Below are 15,364 nucleotides of genomic sequence, written 5' to 3' on the forward strand. Positions count from 1 at the left end.
GGGTGGCTAGCACAAAGAAAATAGTCCCTCCTGTGGTGTTTCAGCCCGCAGGGGAATTCAAATGTCACAACTTGGGAATTTTCCATCTGAAGCCCCTTGTAAAATGAAAAGCACCTTGCCCTGCTCTGACTCCTGCCTGCGGAGGGGTTCAGTGCCAAAGTGAAAGGCTTCCTAAAAATGGGCTGACCGAGGGAGGGGGGCGATTTAGGAGCTATTGAGAAACAAGGAAGGACAAACAGTGTTAGGTCATTGCTTCTGCAAACACAGCCAGGGCTGTTCCTCTATAAAAGGGGGAGAAAGCGGTTCCAGAGCCATCACAGACTTGGAGGGGACAGTCTGTGACCAAGGCTGCTGCACCCCCTCCTCGGCACCTGGCTCCCTGCTCAAGTATGAAACTCGTACTCTCTACTGTGCTGTCCTTCGGGATAGTGGGTAAGTGTCTGCTGAAAGCAGTTTTGGGGGAAAGGAAGCGTCAAAACCTCCCAGGACCCCAGGCTTTCCCCCTAGACAAGGCTGTTTTAGAGCTGCAGCATTTGCCAGACCCAGGCAGCTGTTAAGTAAAAGCCAGGACGTAAAAGCAAAGGAGCACCTGCCAGACGCTTGCTTTGGCAGCTGTGGATCTCTGTCAACAAGGGCGGCGTTTTGAGCATTAACGACAGCAGCTTTTTCCTTGGGCTGGCCCGTGGAGGCTGGAGGGAGGTCTGCAGCTCCCCGCAGCAAGCTGCCGAGCACCCGGCTGGCAAGGAGGAGGGATGCTCGGCACCTCTGCTGGGGAGGGGACTGCTCGGAGAGGCTCCGCACCCCTGCTGCCACGGGGCGAAGGGAAAAATCACCCTCCCGCAAGCTGCTGTGCCGGGACAGGAGCAGGGGTTCAGCCAGGGCGGGGAGAAACTAGAACAAGACCTCCCTGCCAAGCCTGCATGTGTGTTGGGTTAAACCTGAAGGCAGTGACAATAAAATAGAGCTTAAATAACGAGAGACTCCGCATGCTCCCCCTTCTGCTCCTGCGCTGCTCCGTCCTGCTGCTGCGGTGCACTTTGCTTGGGCTCCTGTGTATTTTATGCAGAGCTGGCTCCGCTTGAAGTGATTATTTCTGTCTTCTCTCTCTGCTCATAGTTTTGGCAGGTGATGGGCAGGTAGCCACGGCAAGGAGATTGCTGCCGTCTGCACCTGACGTGGGGACTGCTGCCTGGAAAGGGAAAGAGGGGTCTCCTCGGAGTAGGCAGCGGGTCTCTTCTGATCGCCCATAAAGCGTGGTGGTGGTTAATGTCCTCTGGTGGGAAGTGCTCCCTGTGCCGCTGGCATAGGAAAGTCCTCAAGCACCTTTGCTGAGTACGAGCACGCAATGATGTCTTATTAACGGTGAAGGGTCCCTCCTCCTCCCCTGCACAGAAGGAGCCAAGAGGTTGCCCAAAAGCTCTGCGACAGAGGCCCTGGCACTTGGGCTCCCCTTGCCTTCCCAATGTTCACCAGTGCAGCTCGGCTGACTCCCTCAGGAGGTCCCCGTCCAGCTTCGGCCCATGGTTGCCAGCACTAGATTGAGGTGACCATGGCTTTGTGCAGCCAAGACTTGAAAAAAGTAGATGATGGCAGTAGGAATTAAGGCTAAGGATTTTCCCTGTGGCCAAATTCAGCACCTCCACTGGGAGGAGGGGAGGTGTCTGCTGGCAGGGTTATGGCTCAAAAATCAAGTAAGAGAGAATATTTCAGAGGTGAAAGAGAAAATGGAAACAGCACAGGTTAATCTGGAGATGTTCGAATGGAATGTGCCATCAAGGGTTTGGAGGGAGCGAGCTGTGCATACAGCCTCTCAGTCTGCGCAATCCCGCCAGGAAGGGGCAGAGTTAAGGAGAAGTGTGCAGCACGGGCTGGCCACGTACTTTCACTGCAAGTTTCCAACGTTTCTGGTGTTTAGGTTGCTGAAGGAGGCGTGAGTCTGTGTCCACCTGAGGTCTTTGCTTTGCTCTGGTCTCCCAGAGCAGCCAGTCAGCTGCATTTACTGGTTGGGGGACTCTTAGGAGAGAGGACTGCGGAGGTGGTATGGCATCTCTGTGACTGGGTGTAGTGGAGGAGGTGAGATATACAGAGACAGTTAAGTACTTCAGATCATCTAGCTGCCAAAGAGGTCATGTGTGGCAAAATACTGAATATAGTCTGGCCAGGTCAGAGCTGCTCTCCCTCTGGCGTTATTTGCAAAGACACCGCTTCAGTGGACCACCTTTTCTCTCTGTTTTTGCAAAGTCTTGAGTTTGATTTCTATTGAAGTGTGTGGATGTTGCCTGTGGATGTTGCCGTGAGCTCAGGCTGCTGGAATCACGATGCTGTGCCGGACATATATCACCCAGGGATAGGAATGATCCTCCCAGATGTTCCTGAAGGTGCACACGTCAGGCAAGAAAGAAACGGCCTTCCTGCATGACTTAGGAGATCGGCAGGGGAGATCCTGCACCCGGCCATCACCCGAGGCCATGACTGCAGGGAACCAGAGATCATGTATTCACAGAGATGCTGTTTCTCTCCACTTGGTGCCTTTCTAAGTCTCTGAGACTATTTATTTCTGCTTCTTTCTACAGCTCTGTGTTTTGCTGCTCCCCCCAAGGCAAGCATTAGATGGTGCACAATATCTTCGGCAGAAGAGAACAAATGCAATAGCCTAAGGGACCACATGCAACAAGAGAATGTTGCATTGAATTGCCTGCAGAAAGCAACGTACCTCGACTGCATAAAAGCGATTTCGGTGAGTGGGCAGCAAATATCTGTGCTGGGCACTGAGGATGTTTCAGCAGCTTGTTACACCTGGAGAAGGTTGAGGTTTCCTTTGAGTCACTGGTTGTTACCTGTGATACCACTGAGGAGAAGGACTCACCCACAAGGATCCAGGAGAGACTCCAGGGAAGCATTTTCCTTCACGCATCCCTGCTCTTTGTTTATTGACTGAAATCTTTTTGTTGTTTAGAATAATGAAGCAGATGCCATTAGCTTGGACGGTGGTCATGTTTTTGAGGCAGGCCTTGCCCCCTACAAGCTGAAGCCCATTGCTGCTGAGGTCTACGAACAAAGTGGAGGTACATTTTCACACGATATTTGTAAGCCAAGTGGTGGTAACAAACTGATAGTGCAAAGGCCATCCTTCCCACGCAGAGCTCCCACATTATTTCTGTTGGGTGTCTGAGATATTGCCCCTGGCTTCCAGATCCCAGGGGGGAAGTGGGGGGGCAGTTACACCAAAATGTGAATCATCACCCATGGCCAATGGGTGGCCATGTCACTGCAATGGAAGGGGCAGAGCCAGTGCCCCATTTCTGACATTAGCTGCAATGAAAGTCACTGATCCCACGGTGATGCAGTGGCCATGGAAGGAGAGCACCATGAGCAGAAATCATGGTCGTCCCAAAGCATGGCATAAAAATTGTGCTGGTCCCAGAGATCTTCTCCTTTCAGTGACCTTGAACTAGGTAAAACACTGAGCTAGATAGCACAGATAACCCGTGTATCTTCCTGCGCAGTCATCAAGACAAAAAAAAAACTATTGAAGAGGCAACAGCATTGCCATTAGCGGTTGTGGAGGAACACCCAGTTGAGATTACTGAGGCAAAAGGTGCAGGCAACGCACAGAAAAAAGAAGCAAAGCATAAAAAGTACTCTGCAGCAATCCCTTTTGATAAGACTTAGCTCTGTTGCTCCATCCCTGCTCTGTCTTTCGTCTCTCCCATCTTTCTCTTGGGAGCCGAACAGACGCTATTTCTCCATTTTTATCTGTCTCGCCTCATGCAATCCCACCACGTCCAAAGCTCCCAATCTCTTTTGACCTCTGCCCTGGAGTTCAGCCTGTTTGTACACAATATTCAGGATCAAAGCAACACGGCAGAGTCATTCCCAACATGGTAGCTAAGAAAATACAGATATTAAATGGAAGGCTGTGGTCTCTACCACCCCTAAAACTAAGTCACTTTATTCATACATGGCATGTCATGGACTAGGTATAATTTTAAAGACTAAACACGGAATTTCAGTCTCGCAAGGCTTACGTGTATGCTTCAGTGGGCAACGGCATTTGAGAAAAGACTTGCCAAAGAAGATTTGCCAAAAAGACTTGTTGAAGCATCCTTACAAATCTATGGGCATGTCTAACGTCTGTCCAGTGGCAAAGCATTTTGCGTGTGATAGTATTTTCAGTTCACTTACCATTACAAGTTGTAATGCACAGCGTTGGTTCGATATTGGCAGCGTAGCTCACCCCTAAGAAAATGGGAAGACCATGAGTGTTCAAGCAAAGTTGCTGGTTATTTGGAAGTGCAGTACTTTATTCTCTGAAGTCGAGGGTTTGGCAAGATTTGAAATGTTCATAAATCCTGCTTTTTCACTGCTTTCCTGCTTTTTCCCCGCACTGCAGGCTCCACAACCAACTACTACGCCGTGGCCGTCGTGAAGAAAGGAACAGATATCACAATAAATAACTTGCAGGGCAAGACCTCCTGCCACACGGGCTTGGGCAGGTCTGCTGGCTGGAACATCCCCATTGGGACACTCCTCCACCGGGGAGACATCAAGTGGGATGGCAAAGACTCAGCCTCCATCGAGCAAGGTGAGGTGGGAAACGGCGAGATAAATGGGCTGGTGTTAAGCCAGGGGTGGTGGTACGGTGAAAGCGATGTTGCCCGATCTTCTGCGGAGGTCCAGAGGTGGCTCGCAGAGCAGTCGAGTCATTGACATTCTTTGTGCATCCCTTTCCTTCCAGATCCTTGTAAAAGTGAATTTTAGACTAACTATTGCTTCTTTCTCATCCATAGCGGTGGCCAATTTTTTCTCCGCCAGCTGCGTGCCTGGTGCCACCACTGAACAAAGACTGTGCCGTCAGTGCAAGGGGGACCCCAAAACCAAATGCTCCCGCACAGCACCTTATTCTGGATATTCTGGAGCTTTTCAGTGAGTGAAAGTTATATTTCCTTTGGGGAAATATTCTAGCCCCGACACATGCAAGTTTTTGTTATACCAGGGAGGGCTGTGTTGTAATCAGTGGTCCTGAAGACACTGAATTTATAGAACAACCGGGAGTGCTGGTAATTAAAGATCCAATTAGTAATAACCGGCAGGCAGCTAGCGGGAGATGAGAGAGGCAGCTGGGTTGTATCTTTCTGCACAGACTTAAGAATACACCGCATTAGCATTGTGCTAAGTCTAACTGGGCTTCTTGAGCATTACTTCTCTGCCATCACATTTTCTTCCCTGCCAGCCTAGCTTTTTTGGGGGAAGACTACTGCTCTACGGTTGCAGTTTGTGCCGAAGCAATTTGCTGAACAGCAGATAGGGAGTCACAATGTCTGTTTTTTTAACATCCCTTCTGTTCCCCCCACCTGCAGCTGTCTGAAAGATGGAAAAGGAGATGTGGCTTTTGTGAAACACACAACTGTTCAAGGTAGGCCTGCGAGATGACTTGTTTCTCTTTTTTCCAGTCCAACCTCTTGCTGCCACTCTATCCTGCAATTAGCCTGTGCAGGCTTTCATTCCTCTCCCAGTTTGCCCCAAACGTCGTCTTCTTTCACCTCTAGAAACATGTTTTGCACACCATGGACTAACTTATCCTTGTTACTGAAAAATATGACTGTGGTAGGGTCCACTTTTTCTTCTTTGGGGTTCTTCTTTGAAGAAGGAAAACCTGCTTAATTTAAGTTCAATGGTATTATAGTTGGTGCCACATCTCAGAGCCAGCTGTAATGTTATCACAGCAAACGCAGGGTGAGCAATTGTGTAGGTAATAATGCTCACCCATCCCTCTGGGAGGGATTTTGGAGGGAATTCAGCCCACAGCAAGAGTTCACTAACTCTGCACCTCTTGGAGATGGAAGATTGCCTAGCATGCCCAGGACCTGCAGTGAGCTCAGTGGAGGGCCACCAAGATGGTCATGGGGCAGGGACACTTGTCCTGCGAGGAGATGCTCAGTGGGATGGGCTTGATCAGCCTGGGGAAGAGATGGCTTTGGGGGGGCCTCACAGCAGCCTGCCTGTGCCTACAAGGAGGTTAGCAAGAAGGTGGAGCCAAGATCTTTACAGAGGTGGACAGTGGAAAGATGAGAAACAATAATCATAAACTGAAACAAGAAAGGTTTGGACCAGATACAAGGAGAAATTTTTTTCCCCTTGAGGACAGTCAAGTAGTGGGACAGGTTGCCCAGGACAGCTGTACACTCTCCATCCTTGGAGGTTTTCAAGAACCACCTGGAGCAACCTGGTCTGCCCCTGCTTTGAGTAGGCTCTTGGACTGGAGATCTTCAGAGGTCTCCTGTAATTCTCACCTGAATTCTCCTGTAACCCTGTGATCTCTGACCTGGGCTCTGTTTTCAGCCTTGACACTACTGGCCTTCACAGACCATGTGCGGCTCCTGACCTGTTCAATCCATTTGCATGGTGTTTGTAAATCTATTTGTATTTGTGTCTATTTGTACATGGCTGGATGTCTAGGCACTACTGCCACATAGAGCTCTTACTGTTGGGTTAGTTATGACAGAGGCAGAGATAATCTCTCTTTCACAGGCACATGTATTCTCCTTTCTGCATTGCCTTTGCATGACCACGATGACCCCATTACCATTGCAAAGGGTGTGTGTGCAACCTATTTTCTGCAAAGAATTCCGCAGAAATAAATTCATTACAAAGCTGCTCCAGATTGGCTTTTTTGTCTGTTTCCGTGGTGATGCATCTCATGGTTCCTCCTTCCTCCAGAAAATGCTCCAGAGGAGAAGGATGAGTATGAGCTGCTGTGTCTGGATGGCAGCCGTCAGCCTGTGGACAACTACAGAGCCTGCCACTGGGCCAGGGTGCCTGCTCACGCCGTTGTGGCTCGAGATGATAGCAAGGTTGATGACATCTGGAGCTTTCTCTCAAAAGCACAGGTATTGTTAAGCTCTTCTTTCCTTCCCTTAGCATCCGCTCTTCTGTCTCCTGGCTTTGCTTGCTCTCTTCAGCTTTCTGAGTGCTTTGGTATGGTCATTTGCTCATTTTTTTCCCTCGTGGCAGGAAAAATTTGGCATGGGCACAACCAGCACCTTCCAGCTCTTTGGGCCACCTGGCAAGAAGGACCCAGGCCTCAAAGACTTGCTTTTCAAAGACTCTGCTGTACAGCTCAAGCGTATCCCACCACTGATGGATTCCCAGCTCTACCTGGGCTTTGAGTATTACAGTGCCATCCAGAGCCTTCAGAAAGGTAGGCAGGACATGAGATAATAATGTCATGCCAGTGTGAGCTGCATTGAAAAGATGGGATCAGCAAATATGTCTGGGCAAAAGGAACACGATTTTTTCAAACACAGACAGTATTCTCTGCAAAATATTTCCTGTGAAAGGAAATTATTCATTAAAATCACACAATTTAATTTAATTATTCATTAAAATCACACAATCTTCACAAACTTCACTTACATCAACAAAAGGATTTTGTTGATTCCACAGTCAAAACAACATCATCACCATACCGACAAAGGTGGAAAATTTACGCACACTCCACCCCTCACCCATTCACCACAACTACAGCAACAAAAATTGCCCACGGTTATTCAGCTGGTGGTAGGGATTGGGCATGGTCAAAACTGCTGCTTAGAAAAGCCATTTCTGGGACCTAAGAGGAAGGAACATCCCAGGACACCAGGACCAGCATTGGCCACTTGAGGGAAACAGTGTCCTTTATTTCCATCCTGACTCATCAAGCATTTACTGATGTCCTAGCTGGCTCTCTGAGAGTCAAACATCCCACAAATGACCTCTGAAACCCATTTAAAATGTATAGTTGCTCAGAGATCTCTGTCGTAGGCTCAGCCGCTATGGCATTTAGGGAAGGGGATGCATGGACTTAATGTAGCATCAAAACAGATTATTCAAATGCCACTTCACAGAAACATAACTAGGTTGCATTTTTCCAGCTCAGTCTGGTCTTAGTCTCATAGTTGTCTGGGCTGTGAGGAGGTCTGGAGAAATGCTGAGTATATTATAGGCAGCAATACCAAGTACTATTAATGCACGGTGGTTTAGTGATTGCGATGTTTTAGCTAACACGAGTCTGTGTGAACAGCTTGTGTCATGCTGAAAGTCTCCTTTCTGACCTGTAAGTTGATTTCTGAGCATCCTTCAGCTTAAGAATCATCCCTTCTATTCACGCCAGCCCAGGCCTTATTAAACAAGAACGTCTTGCACTGGGCAGCAGCAGGTTGGTGCATACAGATGGTTTCATGGCTGAGTCCCACGCACCCAGAAAGTAGCCTGTTTTGTTGCTTTATTGTTCAACAGGGCTCTAGGCTTATCCTCGTTTTCCTCTGCTGGTTTTACAGATCAGTTGAACTCTAACCGCAGAGAAAACAAGACACGGTGGTGTGCAGTAGGCAAGAATGAGAAGAGCAAGTGTGACCTCTGGAGTGTGATGAGCAACGGGGATGTGGAGTGCACCGTGGCAGACAACACCAAGGACTGCATTATTAAGATCATGGTATGGCTTTTTTTTCCTTTTTTTTCCCCTGTGAACCTTTCAGAGAGCAACGTTGCTTCTTTCAGCCTGGGAATAGATGGGGCAGAGGAGGGGGGCTAGATTTTAAAATAAAATATTGGGAGCTTTGCGAGAAATACCAGTGGGCAGAAACCAACATCATGACAGGGAAAAGGCTCGACTAGTTTTTCATTGATTAACATTTTTCAAAAAAATTTATTGGACAGTGTTCTTTCTTTGAGGTTTCCTAAATAAAAAGCAATTTTCTGGTGTGAAGTAACTTTTTATTTGGAAAAGGAAGGCAAAATACAAATTTTGCAAAATGCAGAGAAAAACGGTTGCCTGCTTAGAAGAGGAGTGGTTCCACAGCATAGAGGATGCTGCTGGTAGCTCAGAGGGTTGGGTCAGTTCCATGAAGACAGCACAAAATGCAAACCTGAAAGGACAGGTGAGATAAGGAAATCTGTTTGGCAGGGAAGCAGGCTAGGAGAGGCACACGCCTGAGCCTGCGAGTGCCTGGGGAGGAGAGCTGCTGCTGGAGGTGGTTACAAGCACACGGGAGCGATAATTTCAAAATTCCCTCTGCTTGCATCAGCGAGACCTCGTCTGTCCGTATGCTAAGGGATGGCCTCGCAGATGCCCTTAGCCCCAAGCCCTTATCGCTTACAACAAGTGCTTCTTTTACAATCTGATTTCTGAAAAGCACTGGTCTGGGGATGTACAGCGTCGTTTCATCGCTGTGCCTTTTTCATTGCAGAAAGGTGAAGCAGATGCTATCAGCTTAGACGGAGGTTTTGTCTACACTGCTGGCGTGTGTGGCTTGGTGCCAGTGATGGGAGAAAGCTATGAGGGTAAGCACAGCCCCTCTGGGTCCAGGCAGCGGGGAACGGTCTGGCGCAAAAGCACTCTTTTTATTCTGAAATCTAGAAAGCAGCCTCAGCGCTGCATCCTGCAGAAAACACACGGTGCCCTGAGGCAGCTCTGCTCACCGCTGCAGACCTCGCCTTTCCACGAAGGTGGAAGAGCCCTGGGAGAGTGGGCATCGACAGTCAGGAACACAATGACCTCCAGCTCCTGTCTTCTTTGTTTTAATCATGATGTCCCTGTCCTTTAGCACCAGCCTTGGTGAAACTAGTCGTTTTAGCTCAGAGGAGCAGAAAGAGGCTGTGCTTTGTTCTGTCGATGCACAAGATGTTACCTGAAATAGCCACTTCTAGAATGAAGTTTCTCCAGAAATTAGTGAGCTTGATCCTTTTTTGGATTTGCCATATCATTTATCTAATATCCTCTTCTTTTTCCCTCCCTCAGATGACAGTCAATGCGACAAAACAGAAGGAGAACCAGGTAATTACTGCCAACAGAGGGACAGAAAACAGTCCTGCTGGATATAAGTAGAAAAATATATATGCGGTCATGATTGGAGAATAAATGGCCATTCTCCATGCAAAGAACCACTGTGTCCAATGTAGAAATTAAAAATTTGGGAGACGAATTTAGTAGTCAGATGGAAAGTCTGGGTCTGCAAGCAGATATCAAGGCAAAGTAAATGGTAGCGGCAGAGATCTGTACTTAGTTGCTGCTATCTGGAGCACGGTCACACCATAACGGTGCCAGGGCTGCGAACAGGGAAAGAGGGTGTGGGTTGTAGCATTAGGAAATTGTTCTTTATAGAAATAGGAAGAGGGAGAGGAGGGAAGGTTTTTGTCCTTTGCTAAAGAGGGGATAAGAAACCAGGAGGGGATAAGAAATCATCCCGTATGTCTTGCTATAGCCTTCTCGCATACCCAAATGTCAGAGTTTTGAGTGGGGGGAAATGTCAGGGCTAATAATTTCCCAGGAGCATGGCGGGAGTAGATGCATCACATCTGCAAATTCTTCTGTTGTCGCTGTGTGGCAAGTCATTTATAAGTGCAAAGTATTTCCGCTTCTGCTACGTTCGTAGGTGCCCTCTCCCAATGCTCTCCTAAGGGAGCATGGTGGGATCCTCGGGTCAGTCCTTAATTCTCCTCTATTTTATCTTCTGAAAGCATCCTACTTTGCTGTGGCTGTTGTGAAGAAATCTGACAGCGATATCACCTGGAACAATCTGCAGGGCAAGAAGTCGTGCCACACCGCTGTCGGGAGAACTGCTGGCTGGAACATCCCCATGGGCTTGATTCACAACAAGACCGGGAACTGCAATTTTGGTGAGTCGAGTTTTGCATCCATTTCTTTGAGTTCAGAATCTGCCTGCAAGAATGTTTTCCCATCCTTCATCTGATGTTTAAAGTTTCTTGTGCCTCAAAGATTCCCACCTGGAGGTGGGAAATGGAGAAGACTCTGTTGTTTAAACTTTCAATGAGCAAAGTTTTAGGCTGTCGGCGACTGCTTCAGAGTAAGATACGGCACATCAGCTGCTTTGGGGGGCTTTGCTTTCTTTTCACATCTCTCCCCTTCCCTTTGCAGCAGTACAAAAGGTATTCCCAAAATGGGAGTACAGGCTGCCCCAGGTATACGGGGCCTGGTGCTTGTGCAGGGTGTAGAGTGGGGGTAAAGGATGGGTTTATGAATCTCAGAAGAAAGGGGAAGGGCTGACAACAGGGGACAGAGGCTGATCTTCGTGCAAGAAACTTAAAGGGACTGATCTGACTGCCTGACAATAAGGGGGTAAAAGTCTGCATTGGCTCTGGGCCTTTAGAGATTGTTCAGAAGATCAAATTCTACATCCAACTTTCAATCGATGAGAATTATAGTCCAACAAAAATAATCTGGAAATATTACGGAACAAGACAAATTAAGCATATAATTATTAAAAGGAAATCTCTAACCGCAAGAAGATACTAGCGTTAGTAAGTTTTAGAATCAGCCTCTCCATCCTCCTGCCTGCCTTTCCCACTGTCCCTTCTTGCCCCAGAGCTCTGGCATTGCTGCCAAACGCAACTCTGCTGACCTGTAAAGGCTGAGGAGTCTTGGGCTGGCTCTGCGTGAGCTGGGAATGGTTTGCAGCAAAAACATTCTTCTTTTCATGCCTAGATAGCACTTAGCGCAGTTGAGTCTTAGGGCCTGCTTCATTATCAATAATAACAAATAACAACTTTCATAGTGAAAACTGGATGCGTGCGATTTGCTGTCCACTCAATCGTGCTTCTTCTCACAGCCTGTTTACAGCTCCCAGTGACCGCTAATACAAATTCAGCATGAGAACGTATTATTAAAAGAAAACCTAGCTTTTCAGTGCAGGAAAAGTGACTTTTTCCTATTCCTGCCTTCAGACGAATACTTCAGCGAGGGCTGTGCTCCCGGGTCTCCTCCTAACTCCCGCCTCTGCCAGCTCTGCAAGGGCTCAGGGGGGGTCCCGCCGGAGAAGTGCGTCGCCAGCAGCCATGAGAAATACTATGGATATACTGGAGCTTTCCGGTAGGTGATGGAAACGCTCAGGCTGCTCTCAAGTACCCTGGGGCTAATCACAGAGGTCATGGGTAGATCACATACGGAGTACAGCCTCATGTTGACGCTAATTTGCTGACCTCCTCTTTTTCTCCCATTACACTGCTGAAGGTATATATGTCTGTAATATTACACATATGCTATACATTTTTTCTTCATGCAGCTTCCTGCAAAATGATGTAAAATGTTCCCGTTCTGTAAAAGTAATGTCCTGGTGCCTCCAGGCAAACCTGGAGAGACACAAGCGTTTTGGCCAGACCTCCTACAATAGCAGCAGTGCTACAATTTTAACACAAATAAGGAGTCTTAAAAGATGGGGACCCGCAAACAACGCTGCCACTAGACACTCCCTGTTAAAAATGCTGCTTGCCTTAGTTAAAATGAACCATCCTCTAAAAAGTGCAGAGACCAGAGGTCAGCCCCAATGCCGTCTCCTCCGTACCCACTCAGTATCAGCTCAAGCCTAAGTAATTCATACTGGGCATGAATTTAAAAAGAGAATGAATCTTGTTTTATTTACGTCTAATAGCAAAGAGACCCTGCTTCAGAGATTGCAGTCCTTTTGGTGCAAGTTAGTGTTTTTACAAAGCTATTAACACATGCAGGCAGGCATTGCAGAAAGCAAAGTGAATTCTGAACCTGGCCAAACTGCTTCTTTCTGACAAGAAAATAAATCGGCTACTTATCATGTGAAAAAGATGCATGTTTTTTTCCAGAATGTGTTAAAAGACTGTGTTTCAGATATCCTTAAAATATTCATGGTAGGGCTCCTAGACCTGGCTGTCCTTGGAGATTAATTTTACAAAATAAGACATAGGTCAGAATCAAATCTGTGGGAAAGGGCCAGGATTCAAGCACCCACATCACTTGCCTTTCTTTGTACTTCCCAGGTGTCTGGTCGAGCGGGGGGACGTGGCCTTTATTAAGCATTCGATCGTCGAGGAAAACACTGATGGTACGTGGTTATTCTGTTGGACGGGTCTTGGCAGGGCTGCCTTCCCCTATGGGCATTATTTTTGTTCCCAGTGCAGAAGGTAATAGCAAGCTTTACCTGCTCGTCCTGTCAATCTCACCCCTCCCGCAGGAGGAGCGGAATTCAAGCGTCAGCACGTGTCGTCCGTCCAGGGTGGCTCTTCCCAGGCATTTCTGCAGAGACATTTCCCTGCTAACTATCATTTAATTTCAGCTGCACAATTATTCAGGTGGTCCCTTAACCACAGACTGCTGCCTCGACACCTTTGCGCAGCACTCTAGCTCCTTGCTTGCCTGAAAGTTAATAGTTCAGTTCACGTTTCTGAAAGCAGCGGCTGAAGTTTTCCAAGCATTTGGGAAAAAATGCAAGGAAGGAGATGTAACTAAATCTCCCAGCCTGCTCTGAGAGTCTGACGCATCCCAGTGACTCTTCCTGAGTTTTACTTACAGCCTCCTTTGTACATGCCAAGTCTCCAAGTGCCAGTGCACATGCAGGCAGGGACAAATGCCTTGCTTAGGTGTTGTGAGGCTGATGTTCTCCTGCTACACAAGATCTCTGAATCTCCTAACCACTTCTCTTTAAAGGCAAAAATAAAGAAGACTGGGCCAAAAATCTGAAAATGGACCAATTTGAGTTGCTGTGCACTGACGATCGACGGGCAAATATCATGGCTTTCAGGGAGTGCCACCTGGCCAAAGTTCCTACCCATGCTGTGATCACACGTCCTGAGAAAGCAAAAAAAGTCCGTGAATTGCTGAAGATACAAGAGGTTAGTAGTACTGCCAGCAGAAGAAATGTTCTGGGGTTGTTTTTACATGACATGTTTGCATTTTTATTGCAATGATGCTCTGAGTTTCCCTGAGTCAGCAAAACGTTGAAGATTTTAACTTACCGATACGGGGTGACAGCCTCGTCCCTTAGCCTCCCCCTTCCTCCATCGCTTCTGAACTGCTCTTTCTCCTCTGCCACCTTAGCAAATACCCCTTCAGGTAACAGCCAGATCACAGTGGTTGCTGTTGTCACGCTATACCTGTGTGACATGAGATTACCACCTCCTTCTTGGGCTATGCCTGCTCTTGCAAGCGTGTTTCAGAAGCTCCTCTGAGGTGCCCGGTCTCTAACCCAGCTGGGTCAGGCACGAGGTAGGCACCGAGCCATCCAGCTCCGGGAAGACACCAGCCTCCCCTGCACACACACTGGTGTGTGTCTTACAGCTACTGGTGTAACTGTGACCAGGTTAAACCACCTCTGATTGATTTTACACTGAAAACGTTAATATTTGCTCCACTGTCAGGATCTGCTGAGAGGCACGTGGGAAGTCAGCTCCTTCTGCTTCCAACTCGTGGCTAAGGCATAGGACCTGCTGGCAGCATCTGCCGATGGGCTCTCCGTGTAGTGACATGTTAAAATGGAGAAAAATTGCTTTGACAGTCGTACCACAACCGTGCTTACCACTGAGAGATCCCTCATCTAACCACATGGACAGAAGATTCAATCCTAAATTTCTGGAGCTCGGCTGGGGGCTCCCCAGGATGATGGTGAAGAACTAGGACTAAGAGCTAGGCTTGTACGAGCTGAATCTTGCCAGCTTTCTACTTTTTACATACACTTACCTCTTTGTGCCTTTATTTCAGAGACGGTTTGGAACAAAAGGAGTCGAGAAAGACAAGTTCCAGATGTTTGAGTCTCAAACCAAGGACCTTCTGTTTAAAGACTTGACCAAGTGTCTGGTCAAACTCCGCGATGGAATAACATACAAGGAGTTCCTCGGAGATCAATACTATGCTTCAGTTGCTAGCCTCAACACCTGCAATCCATCAGGTAACTGAAATAGCCCCAGGAAGAAGTCCATGAATTGCAGTTCTTAGCCTTGCAGGCACGGACAATTTCTTCTGTAGCTGTCCATTTAATTTTTTAAAGCAAAATGAAGATAACTCACGAAGATGCTAGCATACTTTTCTCAAAGTTCCTTGGATGAACTGAAATAGTTTTGAAGTCTGCTGCTCTGGCATCAATGGGAATCAAAGATTTTTACTCACCTTTAGAAAACATGCACTTTGAGAAATGGTGAAAAGAACCCACCCTGTCCCATCAGTGTGTGTTCAGTGCGATCTGTGGTTAATACACATTTTTTTGTGGCCCACTGAATATATTTTCCACATGCTGACGTTTTTGGCATGGCTGGGTGTGTGCTGGTGGGACAGGAGTGTTTAAAGGCCGGATCTGAATTTCTCCCTGTCCTTTCCCTTTTCAGATCTCCTCCAGATGTGCACCTTCCTTGAGGACAAGTAGCGAGATAGGAAGGACCCTTGCTGGAAGGGGAGGCAACTTCAAGCCATGACTCCTCTCGTGCCCTCAGCACCGAACACCGACCCGCAGAGGGCCCTCTGCCTTCATTGCTTTCTCTGCCCTTCCTCATCACTCTGAAAGGGGCTGTTTGAGACTTTAGCGTTCTCTGCTGCCATCACAGCAAGAAATAAAATCTCAAATTTAAA

General features: G+C 47.7%; 1 protein-coding gene across 1 annotated transcript; it reads left to right on the forward strand.

The window, feature by feature from the left end:
- Positions 1–250: 250 nt before the first annotated feature.
- Positions 251–15,364, forward strand: TF (transferrin). Its single transcript, XM_075157868.1, has 17 exons — positions 251–432; positions 2,574–2,737; positions 2,957–3,065; positions 4,394–4,585; positions 4,791–4,926; positions 5,361–5,416; positions 6,721–6,890; positions 7,015–7,201; positions 8,319–8,473; positions 9,228–9,321; positions 9,779–9,814; positions 10,498–10,656; positions 11,722–11,866; positions 12,787–12,851; positions 13,454–13,638; positions 14,504–14,690; positions 15,124–15,364. Exons 1-17 carry the CDS (start codon positions 390–392, stop codon positions 15,159–15,161), a joined length of 2,121 nt encoding a protein of 706 aa, XP_075013969.1. The 5' UTR covers positions 251–389; the 3' UTR covers positions 15,162–15,364.

This window comes from Calonectris borealis, chromosome 9 (genome assembly GCF_964195595.1).
Source record: "Calonectris borealis chromosome 9, bCalBor7.hap1.2, whole genome shotgun sequence".
Classification (NCBI taxonomy): Eukaryota; Metazoa; Chordata; class Aves; order Procellariiformes; family Procellariidae; genus Calonectris; species Calonectris borealis.